The sequence below is a fragment of the Lonchura striata genome, chromosome 9, assembly GCF_046129695.1.
Source record: "Lonchura striata isolate bLonStr1 chromosome 9, bLonStr1.mat, whole genome shotgun sequence".
In the NCBI taxonomy this organism is placed as follows: domain Eukaryota; kingdom Metazoa; phylum Chordata; class Aves; order Passeriformes; family Estrildidae; genus Lonchura; species Lonchura striata.
In genome coordinates, this window is record NC_134611.1 from 15,294,285 (window position 1) to 15,315,596 (window position 21,312).

At 37.5% G+C, this 21,312-nt stretch overlaps 1 protein-coding gene across 1 annotated transcript in view; it reads left to right on the forward strand.

The window, feature by feature from the left end:
• ST6GALNAC3 (ST6 N-acetylgalactosaminide alpha-2,6-sialyltransferase 3) overlaps positions 1-21,312 on the forward strand; it is a 217,961-nt gene that overhangs the window by 97,157 nt on the left and 99,492 nt on the right. Inside the window, exon 2 of the mRNA XM_021527764.3 lies at positions 3,619-3,813. Within this exon, the coding sequence (XP_021383439.2) occupies positions 3,619-3,813 (195 nt within the window). The remainder of the gene's footprint in view (positions 1-3,618; positions 3,814-21,312) is intronic.

Below are 21,312 nucleotides of genomic sequence, written 5' to 3' on the forward strand. Positions count from 1 at the left end.
GGGATTGAGTAAAAAGAATTAGAGGAAACTGTTCAGTCCTAGTGAGAGCTTTTGGCCCAGTGGGGTCTCAGGTTTGGCAGTTCATGTCCTCTGATCTCAACTTTCTCCTCTTCTACCCTTTTTTTTTTTTTTTTTCCTTTTTAAACTGGGAATGAGCCTGTACGTAGACTTAGTCTCATTAACTAAAGTTAAACTCCTTCGCTCTTCTGCTAGAGGATCCTCTATTCATGAGAAGGGTAATTTTGTTCTTGCCACTGCCATCTAGGCTAGTCAGATACTATAGTGACTGAAATAAAATGGAACAAAAGCTAATATACCATGCAAGTCGTCCAGATAAGAAACTCTTTAACATATGTCTTGCTGTGCACCCCTCACTGAGTATGTGGAAAAATGGGAAACATTTAAAAGATGTTTATAACTGAATATACATTTCTTATGTAAATGTTGTCAATATCAAAATGTCTACATTAGATTAGCTAAAAAAAAGAAAAGGGTTGATTGAAATTTATGCATAGGATATGTCCATGTTAGAGAAACATTTCTTTTGTTAAGAGACAATTTGCATTCATGAGAACTGAAAATTAAGAAGGAATAGGATTTGTTTCTCTGCAGAGTTACTAATTAGTGTTGGTTAAGCTCTCCCAAATGGTAGGATGTCTGAGTATTTAAAATGTTGATGCAGACGTATTTTGAGACAAACTACAATTTGGTATTCATCCCTGTATACAGCCTCAGACTACTCTGTCATATCCTAATGACATGTAGAATTTCTAGATTCTCAAATGCTAAATTTTAAGTTTTATCAGAGGACCCCTAACAAAATCCATTTATCTGCAGTAAAGGAGATTTTACTAGAAGCAGTTAAGGACAAATAGCACCTGGGTTTGGTTGTTTAGTTTGTTCTTCTAATGAGCAGGTAAAGAACATAGGGACTTAAGGAAATCAAATTACTTTTGGAAATGCCCTGTAGAATACTCGTGGCCACTGATCAGACTTCTTTACTTGGTGCTATAAGAAGGTTAAAATTATGAAAAGTGTGTGCTTTGGTGTTTTTCAGTATTTTTACAGTGAAATTTATAGAGCCACCGAAATGCCAGTTTTCAGTAGTCTTTCCCACAGAGAAAGCCTATTGTTGGATCTCATGCCTTCAACAAAAATTGCAGGAGAACTGAATACTTAATACAAATGTCCTTTGTACAAGTTGATAAGTAAACATTGTGTTTTTGCATATGGTTAGATTCTTTTTCCAAACCAATTTCAACAGATGCCTTAATTTTGTTCTGTTGTAAAAATTCCTTTCTCTCATTTGAATGTTCTTGTTCGTGCAGACTCTTTCTGGCTAAGCATCAGAGAAAAATATTTGCTGTTTTCCTTTTCAAACATAAAAAACCAAAAGGCCATATTTTTTCTTTCATCTGGTAGTACAGTGCATTTAAAGAAAAGAAATATAAAAATCAGGTGGCTTCGTAGTGAAGGTCAAGAAATTTAGCTACACCATCTGAATTGTTTTCAGGGCAAGGGCTGTTTAGAACAACTCTCTGTGAGAAGCACATAAAGGTGATTGCACTTTTTTCAAATTCAGAACAGATCTGCACAAAATAAAGTAAAAACTGATATTCAATAAACCAGGAAGATAGCGTATGTGGAAATCAGGTAGCAGCATCATACAAGCAATCTTGCTTCCTGCTGTGAATGTTTTGATTGAAGCATGCTTATGTAGTGGAATGAGACTCTAGATTCCCCTTTAAATATTTGCAATATTTTAATTCTGATTTGCAATAAATAATATGACTAATCCATGCTCCCTCTCATTGCTTTATGATTATCACTTGCACTGCACATCTTGGCTGCTCTTAGCACTTACAAGGCTCTGATATATAGCTAAATGTTTCTGACTCCATCTGCTACAAAGAGAAGTGACACAGAAGTGCTCCCCAGCCATTTTATTGCAATTTAATGTAAATCTGTTAATGCAGATGATGAAAAGTGCAGTGGCTTCGATGAATTCTGAGAGCTGTGATTGGGTTGTGGCTGCTGCGCTGCCCTCTGAAGATTTGCTGGGTTTAATTTTACATTGCACAGCCATTAGCTGGCTGAGGTTCCTCACTGAATCACACTGCCACGATACTTCTTCATCCTCCACTTCCTTTTCTCCTCGCAGTGACCTCCTTCACCTAAGTTTTCCAGCCCAGTCTCTCATTGCTTTTATCTTAGAAATTGTAACCTCCCAGTTCATCAGAACACAGAGCCGTGCAATTGACCCCTGCAATGGATTATTTTGTTAACTCTTGTTTGTGGGAATATCATAACATCCCTTCCAATTTGCTGCGGGCTCATTGTGATTCTCACTGTTGTGCAAGGACAGATTCATCTTACCTGGTTGCAAGGAGAGATTGCCTTCACCATGGCATCATGTGTGATCTTATTGTCATCGTGTAAAATAAGTGGTGTTAAATGTGTTCTGTGCTGGTTAGTTGGGAATTGGCTGGTAGATGGGAATTGGGGTGATCAGATTCTGTCATCCAGCATTAAATGTTATTATATACTTATGTATAGGCCCTTAGGCAAATGATACTTTTCCTTCTGTATTTTCTGTAAATGTTAGTTTACAATGATAGAATTACCTTCAGTAGAGTAATTAAACTGTGGCAAATTAGGTAAACCTAGAATGTAATTAAAGTACAGTAAAAACACATGTAAATGATAATTGTTTCATTCCTACAGGGAAAATGTGAAAATAATATTTTCAATAGAGTATCATATCTAGAATCTTTACACATGCCAACTGACATATTTGTCCTTAAGTAATTTGTCTAGAAGTAATTGACTGCAATATTAAAAAAAAAAAATAGCTAAAAACAGGGAGAACATCCTACTTTCACCTGCAGACTGGGGGGTTACCCAAGGAAAAAGTTGTCATCTTTCTGTGATTACATTCTCCAGTCCAGCTGACTAGATAGGATAGAGGTGGAAGGGTAGGACTAATTACCGGCTTGGTTGAATTATTAACAATGGAGATCCTCTTGTCCAAAATAATAATGCCTTGCTTGGTAAATTCATGAACCTGGAATAAGGCAGAATGTGGTGCTGACTTCACCAACAATTTAATCTAAAGTATTTAAAGTTACAGAATGAATTCTGTCACATGGAATGATCTGTAAGGATGGTAGAGTTTCCAGTAAACTTTGTGTAGTGTCACTGCAGATGGCATTTTCCTTTTGTGTGTTGTCACCCCTAGAAAACTGATGATTTTGAGTGAAGACTTTGGTGTGGATGTTTACAGAAAATCTTTACTCCAAATGCAAATAAAATTTAAAGTTGATAGATGTTTTTTGAACCTTAAAAAAAGGCTTTTTGTTTTTTGTGAGCAAAACTGACTAATTTGCAACCGGTTCTAAAAGAAACTCTGCAAACCTCTGAAATGCAAATTTATTTAAATAAAACAATCCAGTCACCTGTCTCCTTGTGCTCCTGCAGCAAGGTGACTACCAGAGGAATAATTTCACATAAAGCTTTCTCAAGTGTTTTTCCTTCATCCTCCAATTGAAGATATGTATTTTTTTATTAAAACTGACTCTCAATTTTAATAATTTATTTCCTTTCTTCTTTTCATTACAGAGGAAATCCATTGTTGCCGTGAGTTTCATTGCAGCATTCCTCTGTCTCATCATCATTCGTCTCACAAATGAAGTAACTTTCCCTTTGATCCTAAACTGCTTTGGACAAACCAGAGTCAAGTGGATCCCATTTTCTAATGGCCAAAGGCAGCCTCTGAAAACTCATTATGGATATATAAATGTAAAAACACAAGAGGTAAGACCTGTTTGTAACAGCCTGGCAAAATGGAGCAGTAGATTTATTTTTCTCTGATCTCATCTAATGCTTTCTTACAACCTGCCCAGTGTAAAAACTGAACAAGGGTCTTTCTGAGCAAAGTGGCTATTTTAGAAGTCTGCTACCACTTAAATGTCCTTTGAAATTTTAAAAATTTCTGTCATGTTTGCTGTGGAGAGAGCAATGAACTGACCTCAAAATCACCCTTTATTGAGTGAAAACTTGTTCATACAAACAAGAAAACCTTTCAGATTAATTTCAATCCTTCAATCCCTCTAATGCAAAAGGGAATTGTCCTGTGTTTGTTGTAATAAGGTCCTAAAAATGTTTCATTTTGCTTGGGCTTCCCAAAGAGGAAGTAGCTTATTTTTGTTTGTATGGGAATGAAAGAGGAAAAGGGAGCGATATATGAAATGAGCATATGTGAGTCTAGTGAATGTATAAAGCTAGAGGTTTACTGTTTTTTTCTGGAAGTATTGCATTAATACTTGATAGCTATTTCAAAACTAGGTATGTATTTGCATTCTGTACTTTAAAACTCACTGATGTGTATCTGCTTTGGAAAATACTTGCTGTGTGATAAAAATACTTGTCTGATGAAATTAGGTTTTACAGGGACTCCTGCTTTAAAGTATCTTACTTGTCAAAATTTCTAGTGCCACTGTTGGGTTTTGGTGGTGGTGGTGCATTTTCTTCAGACTTTTCCTCTCTGTAATATTTGTAAAATGGAATCTTTCAAAATAAGGTAACATAAAAATTGAACTCTTTCTGTAGTTTGGGATCAGTTACAGCACTGTCAGTCATGAGAAATACTATCAGTCTTCTATTAACTGCTAGGGTTTTTTTTTATAAAATTACAGTTATTAATGAGTGAAATTCATTCACAGAACAGCTTTATAGAGAATGAAAATACTTCACCATTTCATTATATTCAACCCTGTAAGTGTATTGGATTAGTTAGTTATTATCCTACCTTTAGTGGGTGAAGTGTTAGAGTTTAGTTAGAAACTCAGAATGAGCAAGAGGCAATTTTTAGGAGGCAGCTTCTTTTAAGCATACATAGCTTTTAATCATTGTTCCTGTAAGATGCAGTCTGTTTTGGAGGCAAAAGTACATTATCTATAAATCAGAAAATGACAAGTGCCTGAAAGGAGAAGTTCAGATCTGAATCCTAGTCCCAGTGATAGGAATGAAAGGTGCTGTTGAGCTCAGAAGGGTTAAGGCTTCACCCAGCATCTTCATCCCTCAGAAAGGGGAGGGCAGCGTGTTCTGCATGTCCCTGGGTCCTTGCCACAGCGGCAGGCGTGGAATCTGAATGAGGCAGAGCTGCCATGCTCACTTGATCACTATCAGACTGAACTGATAACTGGAGAGGAGAGGAGCATGCTAACCCACTTTTATTCACCATTGCCTTCATCAGACGTTAGAAGTAGTTTGTGAGGGCCTTAATTCATTCTTGAATTTGATAACACGCTTGGAAGTTCTAACAGTAAATGGAAATTAATGTCCTGAAAGCTGGTGACCGGTATCGATTTGTCAGACATTTGTCTCAATTTGCCTTGGGTCATGAAGGACTCCTTAAACTTAGTAATTTTAGTTGTTTTCCCTGTTGTATTTGCAGATTACATTAATATTTGCTAATGAAAATGATAATGAAGAACCTGAACATGGCTTGCTTATTGTAAATACACTAACTTTTGTCTTAATTATTCCCTGTGCGAGGTAACTTTTGTTGTGATGCTCACATGAAAAGCTTTTACATAGCTCATGTTCCTAACTCACACTCATAGCTTTCTCAGACTATGATTTTAGAACACATAATCCTTTGTCAAATAAGCATTTGTATACTATTTGTATTGGTATAGCCAGAAAATCTCAATTGTTAAATTCTTTATTGTATCAAATGCATTGAATTTCTGCTAATTTCCTAAAATTTAGATATTTTCTAGGTTTTTTGTACTGCTGTGGTATGTAAGATAAGCAAAAAAGTCTACTCTCTGAGACAGGTTTATGCCTCAAACAGATGTGGCCAAGCTTTTTTGCAAAATGGGACACTTGATGTCTCTTCAAGGACCAAATGGTGTGAGGAAACAGTACCACAATGAATTATCAGAAAATAAAGTGATGGAAGGGAAAATAGTAGAGAAGGCTTTTAGAGATGTGAATTTTGGCTTTTTATCTTCTCTTTCATTGAGGGAATCTTTTTGCAGAATTCTTTGAATGAATTCTTTGTTGAATGTGCTCATATTCTCCTTTGAATCCTGTCACCCCACTGGTGTCTCCTGCTGTCTGATAGCACTCCCTCCTGTTCCTCAGCCACTTCTAACATCCTTCTTCTTTTCTTCACATTTGTTCTCTGTTCTCCTTTACCTGTTCCTCTCCGGCTGCACTCCAAGGTCTGGCTGCATGCCAACTCCTCAGTGTACTTAAATACTTAGAAGTAGAAGGTCAACAAATGAGAGGAATTAGGGTAATTTGCCACCAAGGCAATCAGTCATCTGAAGTGACAGGGAAGCTAGAAAATCTAGAATGAACTACTTCTCTGCCTTTCCTGTCTCTATTGCATACTTACTCTCTGAAGAAAAAGCAAAACCAACCCAAACTAAAGAAGGCTCAATCTTCCAAAATTTTCTATAGCAATAAAAGTTTAAGTTAGGAGGAGCTGGTTTTTTTTGGGGGTAGGGCTGAGTGGGATGACACTTCAAAAATCTTATGAGATGATCAAAAATCAATTACTTAGTTAAAGTGGTAGTGGTCAGTCATTTGTATTAAAAAAGATCAGGAAATATGATGATATGAACATTAGTGTTTATCTCAAGGAAAAAAAATGATGTGGCTGTTATTAGAGATGATCAGAATAATGCTGTAAAGACACTTTTCAAGGTGTTGTGTATTTGACTTGACACTGTAGTATTGTGGAATTTTTATTATTAAAAAGTCTGAATAAAAAAAAGATTAAAACTAGAGGTATTGGAGTATTTAATATAAAATGCAAAGAGAGATACAACTTAATCCACAATTAAGGCTGTACATAATACAGGGTTGTTGCTATGGTTTCCTTGATTTGTAGCCATAGCAACAGCTTTGGGAAAACTGTCTTTATGTACAGTAAATACATTAGAATTGAAATACAAATAGATGTGAAGTGTTGTATATACTGGGCCACTATGTCTAGACACATTTTAGTTTCACTTTGGAGATATTTCTGAAATAGGGGATTCTTCACCTAGAAAATTTACATCCAGAGCCCACCCTCACTTCCCTCAGTAGGAGAGGATCTTGTAATAGCCTTCCGTGATGTGAGCTCTTTTCCCTTTCCAGTATCCACATCTGAGGTGACTCCTTGGGATTTGTGGGAAGCTGTGCCTGCCTGTTTTGCAGTATTGCTGTCTTGCTCAATACATGAATTTTGACCTTTCAGTGAGAAGGAGGTGTATGAACAAGATGACCTTTCTTTCCCTTATTTCTTCTTCCTCCACTTTGTGCCTATGGATTTTTGGTGAGAGGTCCCATGAAGTCTTTCTTTAGGAAATGTCATGACTATTATGTCTTAGTTATTTTTATCCTATTCCTGATGATTTTTTTTTTTCAGAAAATATTAATTTTATACAACTCCATCGTAGTTACCCAATTGAAACCTACTGGAATAAACTTCAGCCCCCACCCACATCAAGCTGATGTAATGACTCTTTTTGTATATCAAAAATGGGGAAGCAGATAAAAAGAAGCATGTAGAGAAAATATAATCTTCCTCCTTCTTTCATACCACTCCTACTCTACAAAGAGTTCTGGCAAAATTAATGAACATCATGTATTTAAATTGCAGCATTATGACATCAATTTAAAATCCATTAGCAGTTTGAAACTTTATGCTAGGCAAGTCTAATAGTGTTCTTGGATATTTGATTGTGCTTGCTGAAAGGTGAATATTGAATAGATTTTTACTCTACCGTCAGTATTAAAATAATATAGCATTTTCCTACATATGTAAAATCTGAAATATAGCTGCAATAACACTTGAAGCATAATTATAAAAGTATATTCAAGTACTGAACAAAGATTAAAACTGTTCTTGGAAAAGGGTAAGTTCAGAGATGACCTAAAATCCCTACATTAAACTGCAGCTGTGAGATCTAATGGCTTCCTCTGAAATGAATTCTGAGGGAGCAAAGAGCCTTTGTGTCGTGAACATTGAAGAATCCTGCATTACAGTGATGAGCACTAGATAAAAGGAATGTGCGCTTAAGACTTCTTAAAAATCCTGTCATAACTGAAAAACTCACCAGTACTGTACTGATATTGAAGAAATACATTTGGATCATATTATCCCATAGCATTTTGTCCCTAACCTGAGCAGATCTGGATACAAGCATTAATTGCTCACCACTTGTGGCACTCACAGCTACAAACATGTGTGACTGGATTGCCTAAATCTGGTTCCTTTTTTTCCCTTTTTGCCAGAAGTTCTGTAGTAGAACTTGGCTTAAATGAATGGAGGTTTCCACAAGTGAAATACCCCAGATATGAATATTAACAGGAGGCTTACAGACCTTTGCGTTGTCCCTTTTATTATTATTTTTAAAACACAATAAATTAAGTGCACTAAAAAATTACCTGAAATGTAGAGGAAAATTAACATAATATGCAGAAATACAGGCTGTGATGTGGTCTCTGGCTGTAAGATAAGGCACATACAATTTCAACAATAGCAAAACCATGGTTGTCAACGTTTTATATGTAATCATTAGGTGGACCTGCACCAACCATTAGATATCACCTTCTTACAAAACTCAAAAAACTAGATTAAAATATTATGAGGAAAGCAAAGAATGGGATTGATATTTTAATATTAGTTCCTCTTCCAACATGGGAAGAAAAATTTTTCAAAAAGACTGAAATTTTATAAGAAACATTATAAAAATCTAAAGCTAGCAACCAACCTGGGAAGGTTTGTTTTGCCTCTGTTAGTAATGGATGAAAATGACACTATGAAGTGTTAGTGCAGAATATTGGAGTAATATTGCAGCTTTGGGTTTCATCTCAGAAGAGAGGGTACCAGACTGTGAACTTGAATGGTGTGTTCAGCTGTCTCCAGAGATGCTGGTGTCATGCTCTTCTTGGGAGAAACTGGGTCCTAGACAGGCTAAAAAGCTGCATCAGCCAAAGCTCCCTGTGCCAGAAAGATACTTTAGTATTTAATTTCCGACACATAGATGACTTCTATCCTGTCTTTTCCTTTGGGATCTTCTTCTATGTTACAGGATATTAAGAATTCACAGCATATTTTGGTAGTAAAAGGTCATTTGTTTCATAGCAATTTATCATTTATATCCCTTCTAAGACACGGTTTTTTATCACAGTTGCACAGTTACTCATTATTTCAGCCTCAGAAATAATGTAATAATAATAGTAATGAAAGTACAGCTAAACATGCAGTATCTTCTGGATATTTTTCTGTTTCCATTTTCTAAATTTTCAGGAACAATTTTCTTTGGAAGTATTGCAAAAGGATTAGTTACATAACATTTTACATGATAATCACATTGCAAGTTAAACTTTTGAGAGGTGTTCATATGGAGAGTTGATGGTTCCTGTCCCCCTGCCCCTGTTGTATTTCCTTACTGTTCCAGAACTCCCATTCCTGGCTCTGTGAGCCATGGGCACACACTCAGAAATAAAATTCCTGCCAAGGACTTTAACCACCAAATGAGCAGCTCCAGGAGCACATAATCTATTATAGAAATAGATTTCACTGAACAAATAGATCTCACCAGAATCCTCACTGTCCTCTTCCTCTTTCCAAGCCTCTTTTGGCCTGGAAGAAGAGAGAGTGATCCAAAAAAGCTGCAAGGTCCAATTGAAACTACTCAGGCTGTTACAAACCTACAGGAGAGAAGGGAGCACAGATAAAGTGTGTCCTCAGTAGAGCAAATCCTGCCAGCTCAGCCATTTTCCTTCTGTATATATGGAATTAGCTTAGGTTTTTAAAGCTGCCACGACTCTGATGGTGTCTCATGAGGAAAAAGTCAAGTGCCAGGATAAATATATCAAGTATTCTATATAGAGGAATTAAATCTGCTCCACACAGAGCCTCAGTGTGATGAGTCAAGCAGTGCTGCCTGTGTGGCAGCTCTGTTAAAAAAAAAAAAAGGCTATGGGACTTGAGAAGAGATTACTATCAGCCAGTGAGCTGTGCCTTCAAAAGTCAATCCCTAAAGAACCTGGGCTGGTAGAAATAAATGTCTGTGTTGCAGTCATGGGCTGGATTGATCTGTTGAATGGAGTTTATAGGTTATATCGCAGAAGGTTGCTTGTATCAAAGATTTGCCATCCACCTTGGTTATATGTAATTTTCAGAGATTCCTTCCACCTTCATGAGGATTTTTTTATACTGCTGCTGCAGGGTAAGGGTCTAGTAGCTAATGTTAGTCTCCCTGTTGAGAAGATGCCAGTTGTGTCCTCCATGTGAAAAGTGTGAACAATGTCTCCCTAAATGAGAGACATGATACCAAGAAAATTGACTGGAGATCATCTGGAAAAAAATCTGAAAAAACTTTTCAGAAGAAAATCTGATTTTTGCAGTTAGCTAACTTGATAGGCAAATTTCTATCAGCAATGTTTAGTTTTAGTTTGAATGGCAGGTGGACCAGAACAGTGAATGGAGTATTCTTGAGTGAGACCAAACCTCTGGGGAAAATAGGAAAGATGTAATGAGCAGATGAGAGTGAGGCTTGTCAAGGTGATGAAGGAGGAGCTTACTGATTTAATCTGGATGAGAATTTACTTTTGTTACCATGACATGATTTCAGCTTTTGTCAGAAATAGCTGCCAAATGAAGGATGGGCTGTTTTGCATTAAGTGGTGGGCAAGGTGTCTCCTTGTTGTTCCAGTTCATCAGCTGGGAGAGCAGTGCTCTCTCCTCTCCTCCCTGAATATCCTCCCACTACTGCTGTTTAAAAATGAGGATGCCTTCATCAAAAGAAGCCCAGTGTCACCCTTCTGAGTTTATACTTGGAGTCCATTTCTCACAGAGATCCAAGGTGTCTGTTGCAGCAGAGTGTCACTAGTTCTGGATTTGGTGATGGCAGCTGAGGTACACTTTGTACTGGTGTACAAAATACACCACAGAGTAAAAAGAGCTGCTAAAAATGGAATTTTGCTCTTATAATCGTTCTTACACAAGGGCTTCCTGCTGGCTGAGGCAATCAGTGAGTTCAGCTCTTTGAGCTGCTGCCAGCACAGCTATTCTGGCAGAGCTGCAGAGCTCAGGGCTGACCCAGAGCTCCCGCAGGAGCCGCGTGCCAGCCGCGCTCGGACGCGTGGGGTGCGATGGAAACCAGCGGCTGCACCCGCGCAGGAGACAGGCTCCCAGCACTGGCAGCCACGCCAGTTACTGCTTAGCTTTAAAGCCACAGCCATCTTCCTTGAAAGCCTTTGCTTTCCAAGTTTGCTCCCGTGGCCATCTGTCACAGCCTGCCTTTGGCAGCTCCAGGTTCTGCTGTGAGGCTCTGCAGTTTGAGCAGAGTTTTGTCTTTTGTTTGGTTCTCTGAGTGGATGGAAAGTTTCATTCACATGAGCGTTTTCTCTTAGGCTTTTTGTTAGATCAAAATGTGAACCTTAAATGCATATTTGAGTTGTTAATCTGTGCTATCTGCTCTCAAACCAGGATGGAACAGGTGGACTGGTGTAAGTGCTGCATAGAAAGAAATGAGCTCAGAGACCCTCTTGGAGCAGATGCAAATTGTACCAGCAATAATTGCTTTTCTTGGGATAGTTGCTCTTGTCTGGTTGAATACATTAGTCCATACTGCCAAATATGTATTATTTGGTATGTAAGAGACCTGTATGAATGTTGTATCAAAAATCTCATGCCCATTAATGGCATTACTTATACTGGCAGTATGTGTATCTTAGAGCTCTACAGAGTAGTCTTACAGTATTTGTTCCAAGGAACTACATTTTCTGTGGGTGTAGCTGTAAATCTTTTACTCATCAAAAATAATTGTATAACTACCTCTAAACCAATAAATTGTATTCTCACCAGTGTTGGACAGTTCATTGCAAATGGTATCTGTACAGCTGCATCCTAAAATGAGGACCAGTTCAATATGGGGAGGGGTGGGAGGGAGAAAAAATGAAGTTCTCTGTTACTTGCAAGATTTCTTTCTTCCATCTTTATTTTTCTTTCTCTCTGATTGATATATTTTCCATATTGAGCTAGTCAGAGATTACAGTAATCTCTCAGTTAGGAAAGCATTTGGCCCATTAGATGAATAAAGACCATGTTAAATTAAAATCCCCAAATGAGTGCAGAGAAATTACTAGAGTGATTTTGGGATTGTCCTCTTAATAACAACAATTCATCCTCCTTTTTAATCCCCAACCCCAGGGATGCACATTGCTGCCTTTACCTTTTCATACCAGGCAAGTCCTCTTTTCTGAAACTAATAGCATCATTTTTGAAGTAGCACTTCTTGAATTTGTCTTTAAGAGTTTCTTGTAATTAGGACCCAGAGTTTTGGATTTGAAATTGATGAAAATGCTACCATTCTTAGATCAATATTACTTCAGGGGATGGAACCTGCTCTGTTCCAGTTAGAGACTGAAAAGAGCACTCAAGGGTCTCATAATAGTATTACACCAGCCAAAGTGCAAGTTGGTTTGGGTTGATTTCCCTGGTTCTAATTCAGTGATGCTACTACCCTCCTTCCTTTCTGCCTCTTTCAGTGCTGGTACCTAGGATTCACATTTGTAAAGAGAAAAATATAATTTCTGGAGTGCATCAAGTTAAAAAAGTATATTTCTAAGCTTTACACAGATGCCTTCAGATGTCTATGAAATGCCTGACTGCATGCACAGGACTCACTCCAGCATAGTTCCAGGGCAGTACACAGAAAGCTTAGATCAGCACTGGCAAATATCCTACAGTAGAAATTAAATACCAAGGTGAAGGATAAAGTCTGGCCTTTAGGTAAAAACAATAACCCTATATTTGATGACATACAGTGTCTTATGGAATTGATCAATGAATGACAGTTTTGTTCTCAGATGTTTTTGTGTAATTAATTTTATTGATTTATCAACACTTTCCAGCTTACAATACAGTTTCTTGTGTCATCTTATTCCTAACATGTAAAAGATTTGTAATGTGATGCTATTTGCTATTAGTTCTTCCTTTTTAGAACCAATCCAAAACTGCTGACTTTTTCTTCAGCTTCCCCTCCAGTTTGGCTTGTCCTTTACTTCAAATAATTTCTTTCACTAGATCATCAGATTTCCTCTTCCCCCAAAATATATTACTGTTTATGCTTTGAAGGCATAGATTGGTGATGTAGGAGATAAGAGGCTGTTCTTAAACCACCTACTGCTGCATTCTGCTCAAGGTTTGATTCCTGATGGAGTCAAGATGTGGCCTCAAGATGAATATATTGATCTAGTCTTCTGGTAGCAGACTTTGGAAGAGCATCTGGAAATAGGTTTCAAATCAAAAGAACCTGTGGCAAAGTTGTGTCTCAGGTCAGAGTTCTTTTTAAGTTTCTTTCTGATGTCCTTACTAGAATGGCTTTTTCAAATGGAGCTCAAAAAAAGTTTATTCGAAGCCATGTCAGTGTTTTCTAAAGGCTGAGTACAGACCCTTTCAGTGTTTCCAAGGCTGAACTGGCTTTCCAGGTAGAAGCCAGAAAAATGCACTTTTCTCAGACACACAGCAGATGGTGCTTCTTCATTAATTGTCTCCATGGCAAACCTTCAAAAAGTTGCACAGAAGTGTCTTGGAGGTAGTGGGATCATCCTTTGGGATCCTCCATGCTTGTGAGGTTGCTCTGGAGCTGTCCTGTTCATTTCTGCTCCAGTTGGCCCTTGGTGTTGAATGTGCCTTGTCACCATCAGTATCAGGGACAACGGAGGAGCTGATGACATTATTGTAAGGCAAATAATGATGATTAGTGTTGATCTTTTACTCAGAAAGGAGTGGGCAGAGGAACAGGCTGGAATTCTGATGACCTTGCCTCCATTTCTGTCCTGCTGATGTAGACCAAAGTATTCTTCACTGCTTCAGGATCATGTTTGTAAAGGATTCATGTTTGTGAAGAGCAAGTAACATTCTTTGATCAAGTTACTTGTGGTTGTGTTCAAAAATCAAAAGGTTATAGTCTATTGACTGTCATAAAATGACTGTGAATCTGCTATCCCAGAGAGATTATCCCTTATTACCATTGTATTACAGCCAGAGCTTTATTGTCAGAACAACAACAAAAATAATCTTTGCACTGCACTAATGCTTCATTCTGATTGACAAAGGATGAGGCAATCCACATACTGTGACAGCAGTGTTGGAATGTATTATATAATGATATATAGCAACTTCCATAGGCTGCCATTAATTTCTGCATGAATCCTGTCTGTCTTTGATAAGCACGTGTAACTCCTAATAAATTATTTTGGAGCTGAGCATAAGCATCAAGGAGAAAGGACTTTTGTAGGTATGGGGGCTGGTGATAGCTGAAAATGAGAAGGCAAAACTGACAGATAATTGTAGATGAGAAGTCATTTTCAAGCAATAGACAGGGCTGATATTGTTTCCTGTTTAAAATTAGTTACCACCTCTGCTGGCTGCAGTGTGAGGTAAGTTCTGCTGTAAAATCTAAATCATTTGATCATTTGTTATGTAGAGGCTGTTGATAATAACATAGGAACCAGCTCCCTCCACTTGCTCTTAAATGGCTTGCTCCCATTCTGGTGGGTGTTATCCACTCTTCATTTCCTGGGGAAGAAATGGCCTTCTGTGAGGCTGTTTATCTGAATAGCGCAGAAATAATTTTCTGCAAACATAACTATTACCATAACAGAGCCCTTAAAAAAAATTACAGTGACACTCTGAGTCTTCTGAGATTAGTGTCTTCCTCTAAGGTCTCTGTTTCCTCTGGTATTACTTCCAGTCCTGTTCTCTGAAACTACAGTGCTTGTCTGCCACAAATAGCATGAATAATGCATATATTTTTCTGCTACTTTCAGTATGCTAAATAGTTTCATTTGAAAAAAAAAAAAAAAAAAAGAAGAAATCTCGAGCTGAAAGAAGCCAATTGGCCACTCATCATTCTGCTAGTACATGATTGACCCATATTCCATGTTATCTCAGATTTTAACCTGCCAGCTGCTATAATTGCAATTCTTGGGCCTTTACCCACATCCCTTAGAAGATCATGTGGTACCACTTGAGTGTTTTCTGAGATTGAGATATGGCAAGTATTACAGCTGTCTGTATCTCTTTATTTTGTGTTTCTTTAAAGATCTTAGATGTTTCTAGTTCTCTTTTTTCTTCCAGTGTGTATGAACACTTGCAGTTTCATCTTCATCACCATGTTATCAAGCAAAATGCTTCTTTATTTTTCCTAAATAATCCATAGAAAGAGCCGACTTTTTCCTTACTTCTTGGTGTTCAGTTTCCTAGAACTCAGTATGGGATTGAGCTGTAATGAAGAGAGGAGATGATATAACATGGTCCCATGGTCCCTCTGTTTCTAGATAACAAATTACCTTGGATTTATTTTTCATAACATGTCTTGAATCTTTTTCCATGAGATGAATCACTTAATTGCTTTCAAAGGTGATGCCCACCATGTTACTTTCCTCATGCTTTTGCACTATTTCTGCAAATACTATTTATTTTCTCCTGAATAAGGCAGATTTAGCAAGGAAAAGATCACAAATATGGTGTTGTATGAGGCCAATTTAAAAAGGCATTACACTAAAAGACAAAGTGGTTTTTTTGTTGGTTGGCTGGTTTGTGGTTTGTTGGGGTTTTCCTCCTTAGTTTGTTTCAGTCTGTATCAGAAATCTTACAGTGGTTTAAGTTGTTCTTGAAAACAGGATTTTGGTCTTAATTTTTCCCATTCAGTTTGCAGTAACGTTCTTGCAGTTTAAATGCCCTTGTTCATTAGAGGAACGGTTTTCATAATGGAATAACAGAATGGGTCTGTTAAGAAATGAGACCTTCATTTTATGTTCAGAACACTTGATTTGTATATACATTTGTATTTCTTGTATGTTCAGATTAATTATTCAATTATCTAGGAAGCTCTATTCTGAATTCCTGAAAAGCTGTCTTTTTATCCATCTTTAGTAAATGGAAGAATGCCTCTAGTAATTTCCCTTTACTCACTAAGCATGTCATTTTTCTTTGAAAAATCTAGTTTGTCTGGCAAGATCTTTATAAACATAAATATAATTTTAGCAACTACATATCACTAAAAGGCATTTCTGTGTTAGATGTGTGAGTAGATATTATTGCATAATACATCTTAAAATCTGTTTGAATTTTTAAATTGCTAGATGATTCATGAATGTAGTTTTTTCATTTTTTTCCAATATGAGTATCTATCTCTCTATACAACCATTGGTTATTTCTAGATGCAATGAAGTAGTTTTCTACCTAAAGATGTCCAAGAGTTCTTCTACTGTTTTGTGTTTGAAATAGCATGATTTTTAAAAGTGCTCAATACAGAGGCAGTGTCTATTATTTAATGATTGTGGTGATTTTGAGAGGAGAAGGCTGTTTATTGATGGCATGGTTAGGTTTGGTCCCAGTAACACTTGCAGTGAAACCTCGGGTCCTCGTGCTTTGTGGAACCTGTGTGTGTGTCTGCAAGATTCCTTTCCTGTTAAAAAGGTACCTGTTTTGTCAGGTTCACAGCCCAAATCCTGTCAGCCTTTGCCAAGCACAGGTCACAGCTCCATGCAATAGTTATAAGAGCAAAGGAGCCTGAACAAGGTGAGGAAACACCTGCAGATATTCAGCATTATCAGCTAACCCAGCCCTGTTCTCAGAGGCATTTATAACCCCCATGTTTTGCCCCTCCATAACAGAACAGTACACAGTAATCAGTAATATTTTCAGCTGTACTGTAAGTTCTATTGTGAAAGAATGCCCAGCTTATTTTTGCAGCAGAAAATGGACTTGACATGAGCTTTGGTCCATAGGTAATAGGTTCTTGAAGGCTCTGAGTGTTTCTTTCAGCAAAATGCTAATCTGGTAAATTGGTACATTTAACAGTCATCTGGAAATGCACCCTTTTGTGTAATATGTAGTTGATTGTAACAATTATGGATGCTATTTAATGGTGCCATCCTTAAACTTTCCAGTGTGATACTACCTAGAGAATTTGTTACTGATGAAATCATTATAGTGTTACAGAAATGAAATAGGTTGCTGCTGAAATTACCCTCAAAATCTAATTGTAACTTCACTGGAATTTTTCCCATGATGGATGTTAAGTATAGGTGTATTTCTTATTTTTATAGAAGCAGCAATTTTATTTGTATGCTTAATTTTATTCCACTATCTACTATGTATATATTACATTTTGCTTCTCATTTCGAGTTGTGGTCAAATACAACTTTAGTCCAATATTGGTTTTTATCTGATTTTTTTTTTTAATTTCTCCTGTCACATGAATGAATAAGGCAACATATTTCCTTTCTTGAGACTTCCCTAGGATTTCTCAAGTTAACACAGTGAAGAGCTCTATTGTATTAATACCTGAAATGATGCAAGTCCTCTCAGTTTACTTGTGAGGGCTTTCTTGGAAAGAAAAACATATTTCATAATTTCTTTCTGGCCTTCAAATCAATTCAGATTCTTTTTTTCTTTTTTTTTTTTTTTTTTTTCTTTTTAATCAAATCTCTTGTTGTACCCAAAGTTTGCTTTCTTGGCTTGTCTTTGTTTTAGACAGTGTCTGATTTAATAACAAAACAAACTAAGAAGAGGAATCTTTTTACTTGTTTGTAGTCCAGGAGCAATAGATGAAATCCTTGATCACAGAGGGAGATTTCAGTGACTGCCCAGGTTCCCAGGCACAGTAGCCCTGCTTCCATGGCACTCTCTTGGGTTATCTCTGTATTGTTCTAGCCCTTACTCAAAGATGTGCTATTTCACTGCCTTCAGAGCAACAGCCTCACATTCATCAGGAGCTGTGCCATTCTTTCTTTCTGCTCTTGATCTTATAATATAGATTGATCCTGTAAGAGATGAAAAAGTACCCATGTATGTTCATCAGATTCAGTCCCTGTAGTCACACAAAGCCAGAGCACAGAGTGGGTAGGTGGCCACCAGCCACCACTTTCATCTCCAGCCATAGAATCCACCTGACTGCTCAGAGAAAAGTGGTGCAGAAGTATCTTTTACTTCCCATGCTCATGCTTCTTGCATTTCTCCCCCTTCCTAAAGCTTCAGACTGACTGAAATATACCTAATTTGGTAATTATTGTTGCAAATTTTCCATCAGAAAACTAGAAATTTGTGAATCCATGGTTCTAAAATTGTACAAGATATGCTCCATCTGTACAAAATGTAATAATGTGTATTTGAACTCTATGCTCTCGTTGTTCTTAGAAGTAGTCTGCCCTTTCTCCTAAACAAGGAAAGCTTTGCAGAGTAAGGAGGGAAATACCATTGGAGTGGTTTGGATAACCCCATGGATTTCTATTATTTTGTTTAACAATTCCTTCCAAAGAGTCTCAGATACTCAAAGCTGTTTGTTAGAAGCAAATATTTCTTAAAGCCATCGTGCTTATGGGCTGCTGTTGAGGAAATGGCCATGGAAATGTTACCTTTCACCCAGGTGTCCCCACTGATGGGCAGCAGTGACCTTGCTCTGGTGCATGCGGGCAGCTCGAGCTGTGCGGAGACATCCCCCAAACCTCTGCGCAGTGCCAGCATTGGACACGAGCCCGTGTCTCAGTCAGAGATGTGAATCCCTGACCTTCCAGTGGAGAGGCAATAGTGCTGCCAGCTGTGTTATGCTGACAGGCAAAGGACTTGTTTTTGAGATTTAGAAAGGAAGAAATTGAGCTTAACACAGCACAGAGCTCTAACTGTTGAAAAAATGTAGCTATAAACCCCAGTCTTCAGTTTCCAAATTATTTTGTTTTCCAGGTTGCTGGGAGTAATTTGCTTCATTAATACAGTTCTGCAGCATGAGCTATTTAAATTTTATCCCAGAATGAGTTCTTTTAGCTGAATAAAAACCTTTTGAAAAACCTGATTTATGTCACAGCCACAGCTTTAAATAGAGCAATTCTGGTTCACTGACAAAGCATTGGGGTCAAGGTCCGTGGTTGCGTTTTCTGAGTGCTGTGCATGGATTTGCATGCACACAGCTTACATTAGCTCTAACACAATTTGTGCATGTGGCCCCTGTGCAGCAGTTTAGGAAAGTAGCCCTCTATAGAGAAGATATTTACAGCACTGAAGCTCATGTTGGGAAATATGAACAGCTGTGCTCCAAACAGAAAACACACATCTGAAGTAAGACAAGCATACTGAAAATTATGTCCTGGCAGTTAACATTTTATTTATACACACTGCTAGGCAAAACTGAAAGGAAGTATCGTTCTTTTAGGATTCATATGTTTTGCAGAACTAATAGGAGAAAACACCTGTCATCAGAGAAGATTTTTGCTGATTATAATTTTTTTTTGCTGCATTTTCTGTAAGCGTTGGTACAAAAGAAATATAATTAATAAGTAAATGCTATGTCACTTGCTAATTGTGTTTTACTAGCATTGCAATGGCCTTTCTATACTTTGAATACTCAGTTGAAATCATTCTTCTAGGACATATATTTGCATAGATTTTTAGCTTTAATTATTTTGAATTTTAAATTCTAATATCTCAGCACCTGCTGTGCACAGAAACTGAGCACCTGAGAAAGGCATTATCCATCACACGGTTATGGGAACTTTGTATTTACTTGTATAATGTCTAGAGCTGTCTGATAGCTAAATCCACAGCAAGTTAAAAGGACTTTACAAAAAGAAATTTTAATTAATTTTAAATTTGACTGATGGAGCACATGCCAATACCTCAGATTTCCCCTGCTGGGCTTCCATGGAATTGATCTGCCTGCCTGTTCCCCATTCCCTGCAGAGACACACCTGGAGGGTTGGAGGCCTTGTTCCACCGATCCCCATGTTCAGGGAGCAAATAGGAGGGGGCATGATAATTCTCTAAATGGACCATGCTGAATACTTCACCTTCACAGTGTTCCCTGTGGAGAGGTTTGAGGTGGAGGAGCTTTTCTTCAATAATACTAAAATAGTCAAGCTTGTAATTTGCCTGAGACATAAAGCAGTTCAGGAGTGGGGCAGACCACAGCTCAGGGTTCCTGAGTCCAAAACTCCAGACATTTTATTTTGCCTTGCATTTGAGGTGGTGGGCTTGTATGTCCAGGGAATAATTTGTATTGCCAAATGGAAAACTGGTGGGTGACAGACACAAAAAGCAGTTTAGAACACAGTCTTGATAAATACCACTTAATTAGTTTACATAATGAATTTTGGAAGATGACTATCTGTTAGACAAAAAATTTTGGATGCTTCTTTAATATGAATATTTTATTTCTTAATGACATACTAGTTGGTCAGGAGGAAATATTTTCACTAGAGCTAGTTGGAAAAATATTTTCCCAATAACAATTGTAACATTATAATTACAAAGGAAAAATAGTGTGGCTATTGAAGTAAGAGAGTGGTGTTCTGATGCTGCTATTAGTGCTGTGGTAATTCAACTGACTGAAATCTCTCTGGAGAATAGGCAGATTCTGCCTCTGCTGAACAACACAGGTGTCACTCTCATGCTGAGAACAGATTTCTTGGCTTTTTAAATATCCTCTTGTATATTTGAGTTTGACATAATACTAGTAGGTTTGCAAAGTCAATGTTCAGGAACTGGGGAATGCCTGGTTAATCGTTAATCACTAAATAAAATTACTTGTCCACTTTTGATTCAAAATTTCTTGATGTATTCATAGCTCTGAAGAGTGGGACAACTTCAGCCTCATTAATTGTCCAGATTTCACCATTTCTGGTGCTGGGTAGAAATGTATAAAGAAGTTAATAGGACTACTGCCTCATTTGCTGAAGAAATGAAAAAGTGTGAAAGAGCCGGGACACTTCAGGAATGGAGGGCAAGGCTGTCACAGTCAAGTGTTAACACTACTGCTATATTTTATTCTTGCCTCTGTTACAGAATTTCCATGTGATTCCATCTAATCAAGCCATGTTTTTACTAATTGTGTGTGTTTACTTTCTGAATGCTTAGTTTGAGACTCTTGGGTCTGATTTATGAAGCACAGAGATAGCTCAAGTCGATGAAAACTATTTCAACATACAAATTACCAAAGAATTCTAATTACTTCAGATTCTGTATGGCATTGAGTGTATTCTTCTTAATTTAAATTTTAACTTTCACTTAAGTTTCTCAGACCTCTTTAGTTGGAAAGGCTAACACAATCTTTTCCTGTCTCTCTCTAGAATGGTATTTGAGAAGGGAGGAGCTACCAAATGACAGCCCAAGCAGAAATTAATAAGTCTCAGAGCAGGGTGTGAATAATGCTCAATAAATGAGGCATGGGGACACATTGACTAATAACAAGAAAACAAAGGCATTGAGTAGCTGCTCATTATGTCAGTCAGTGCAGG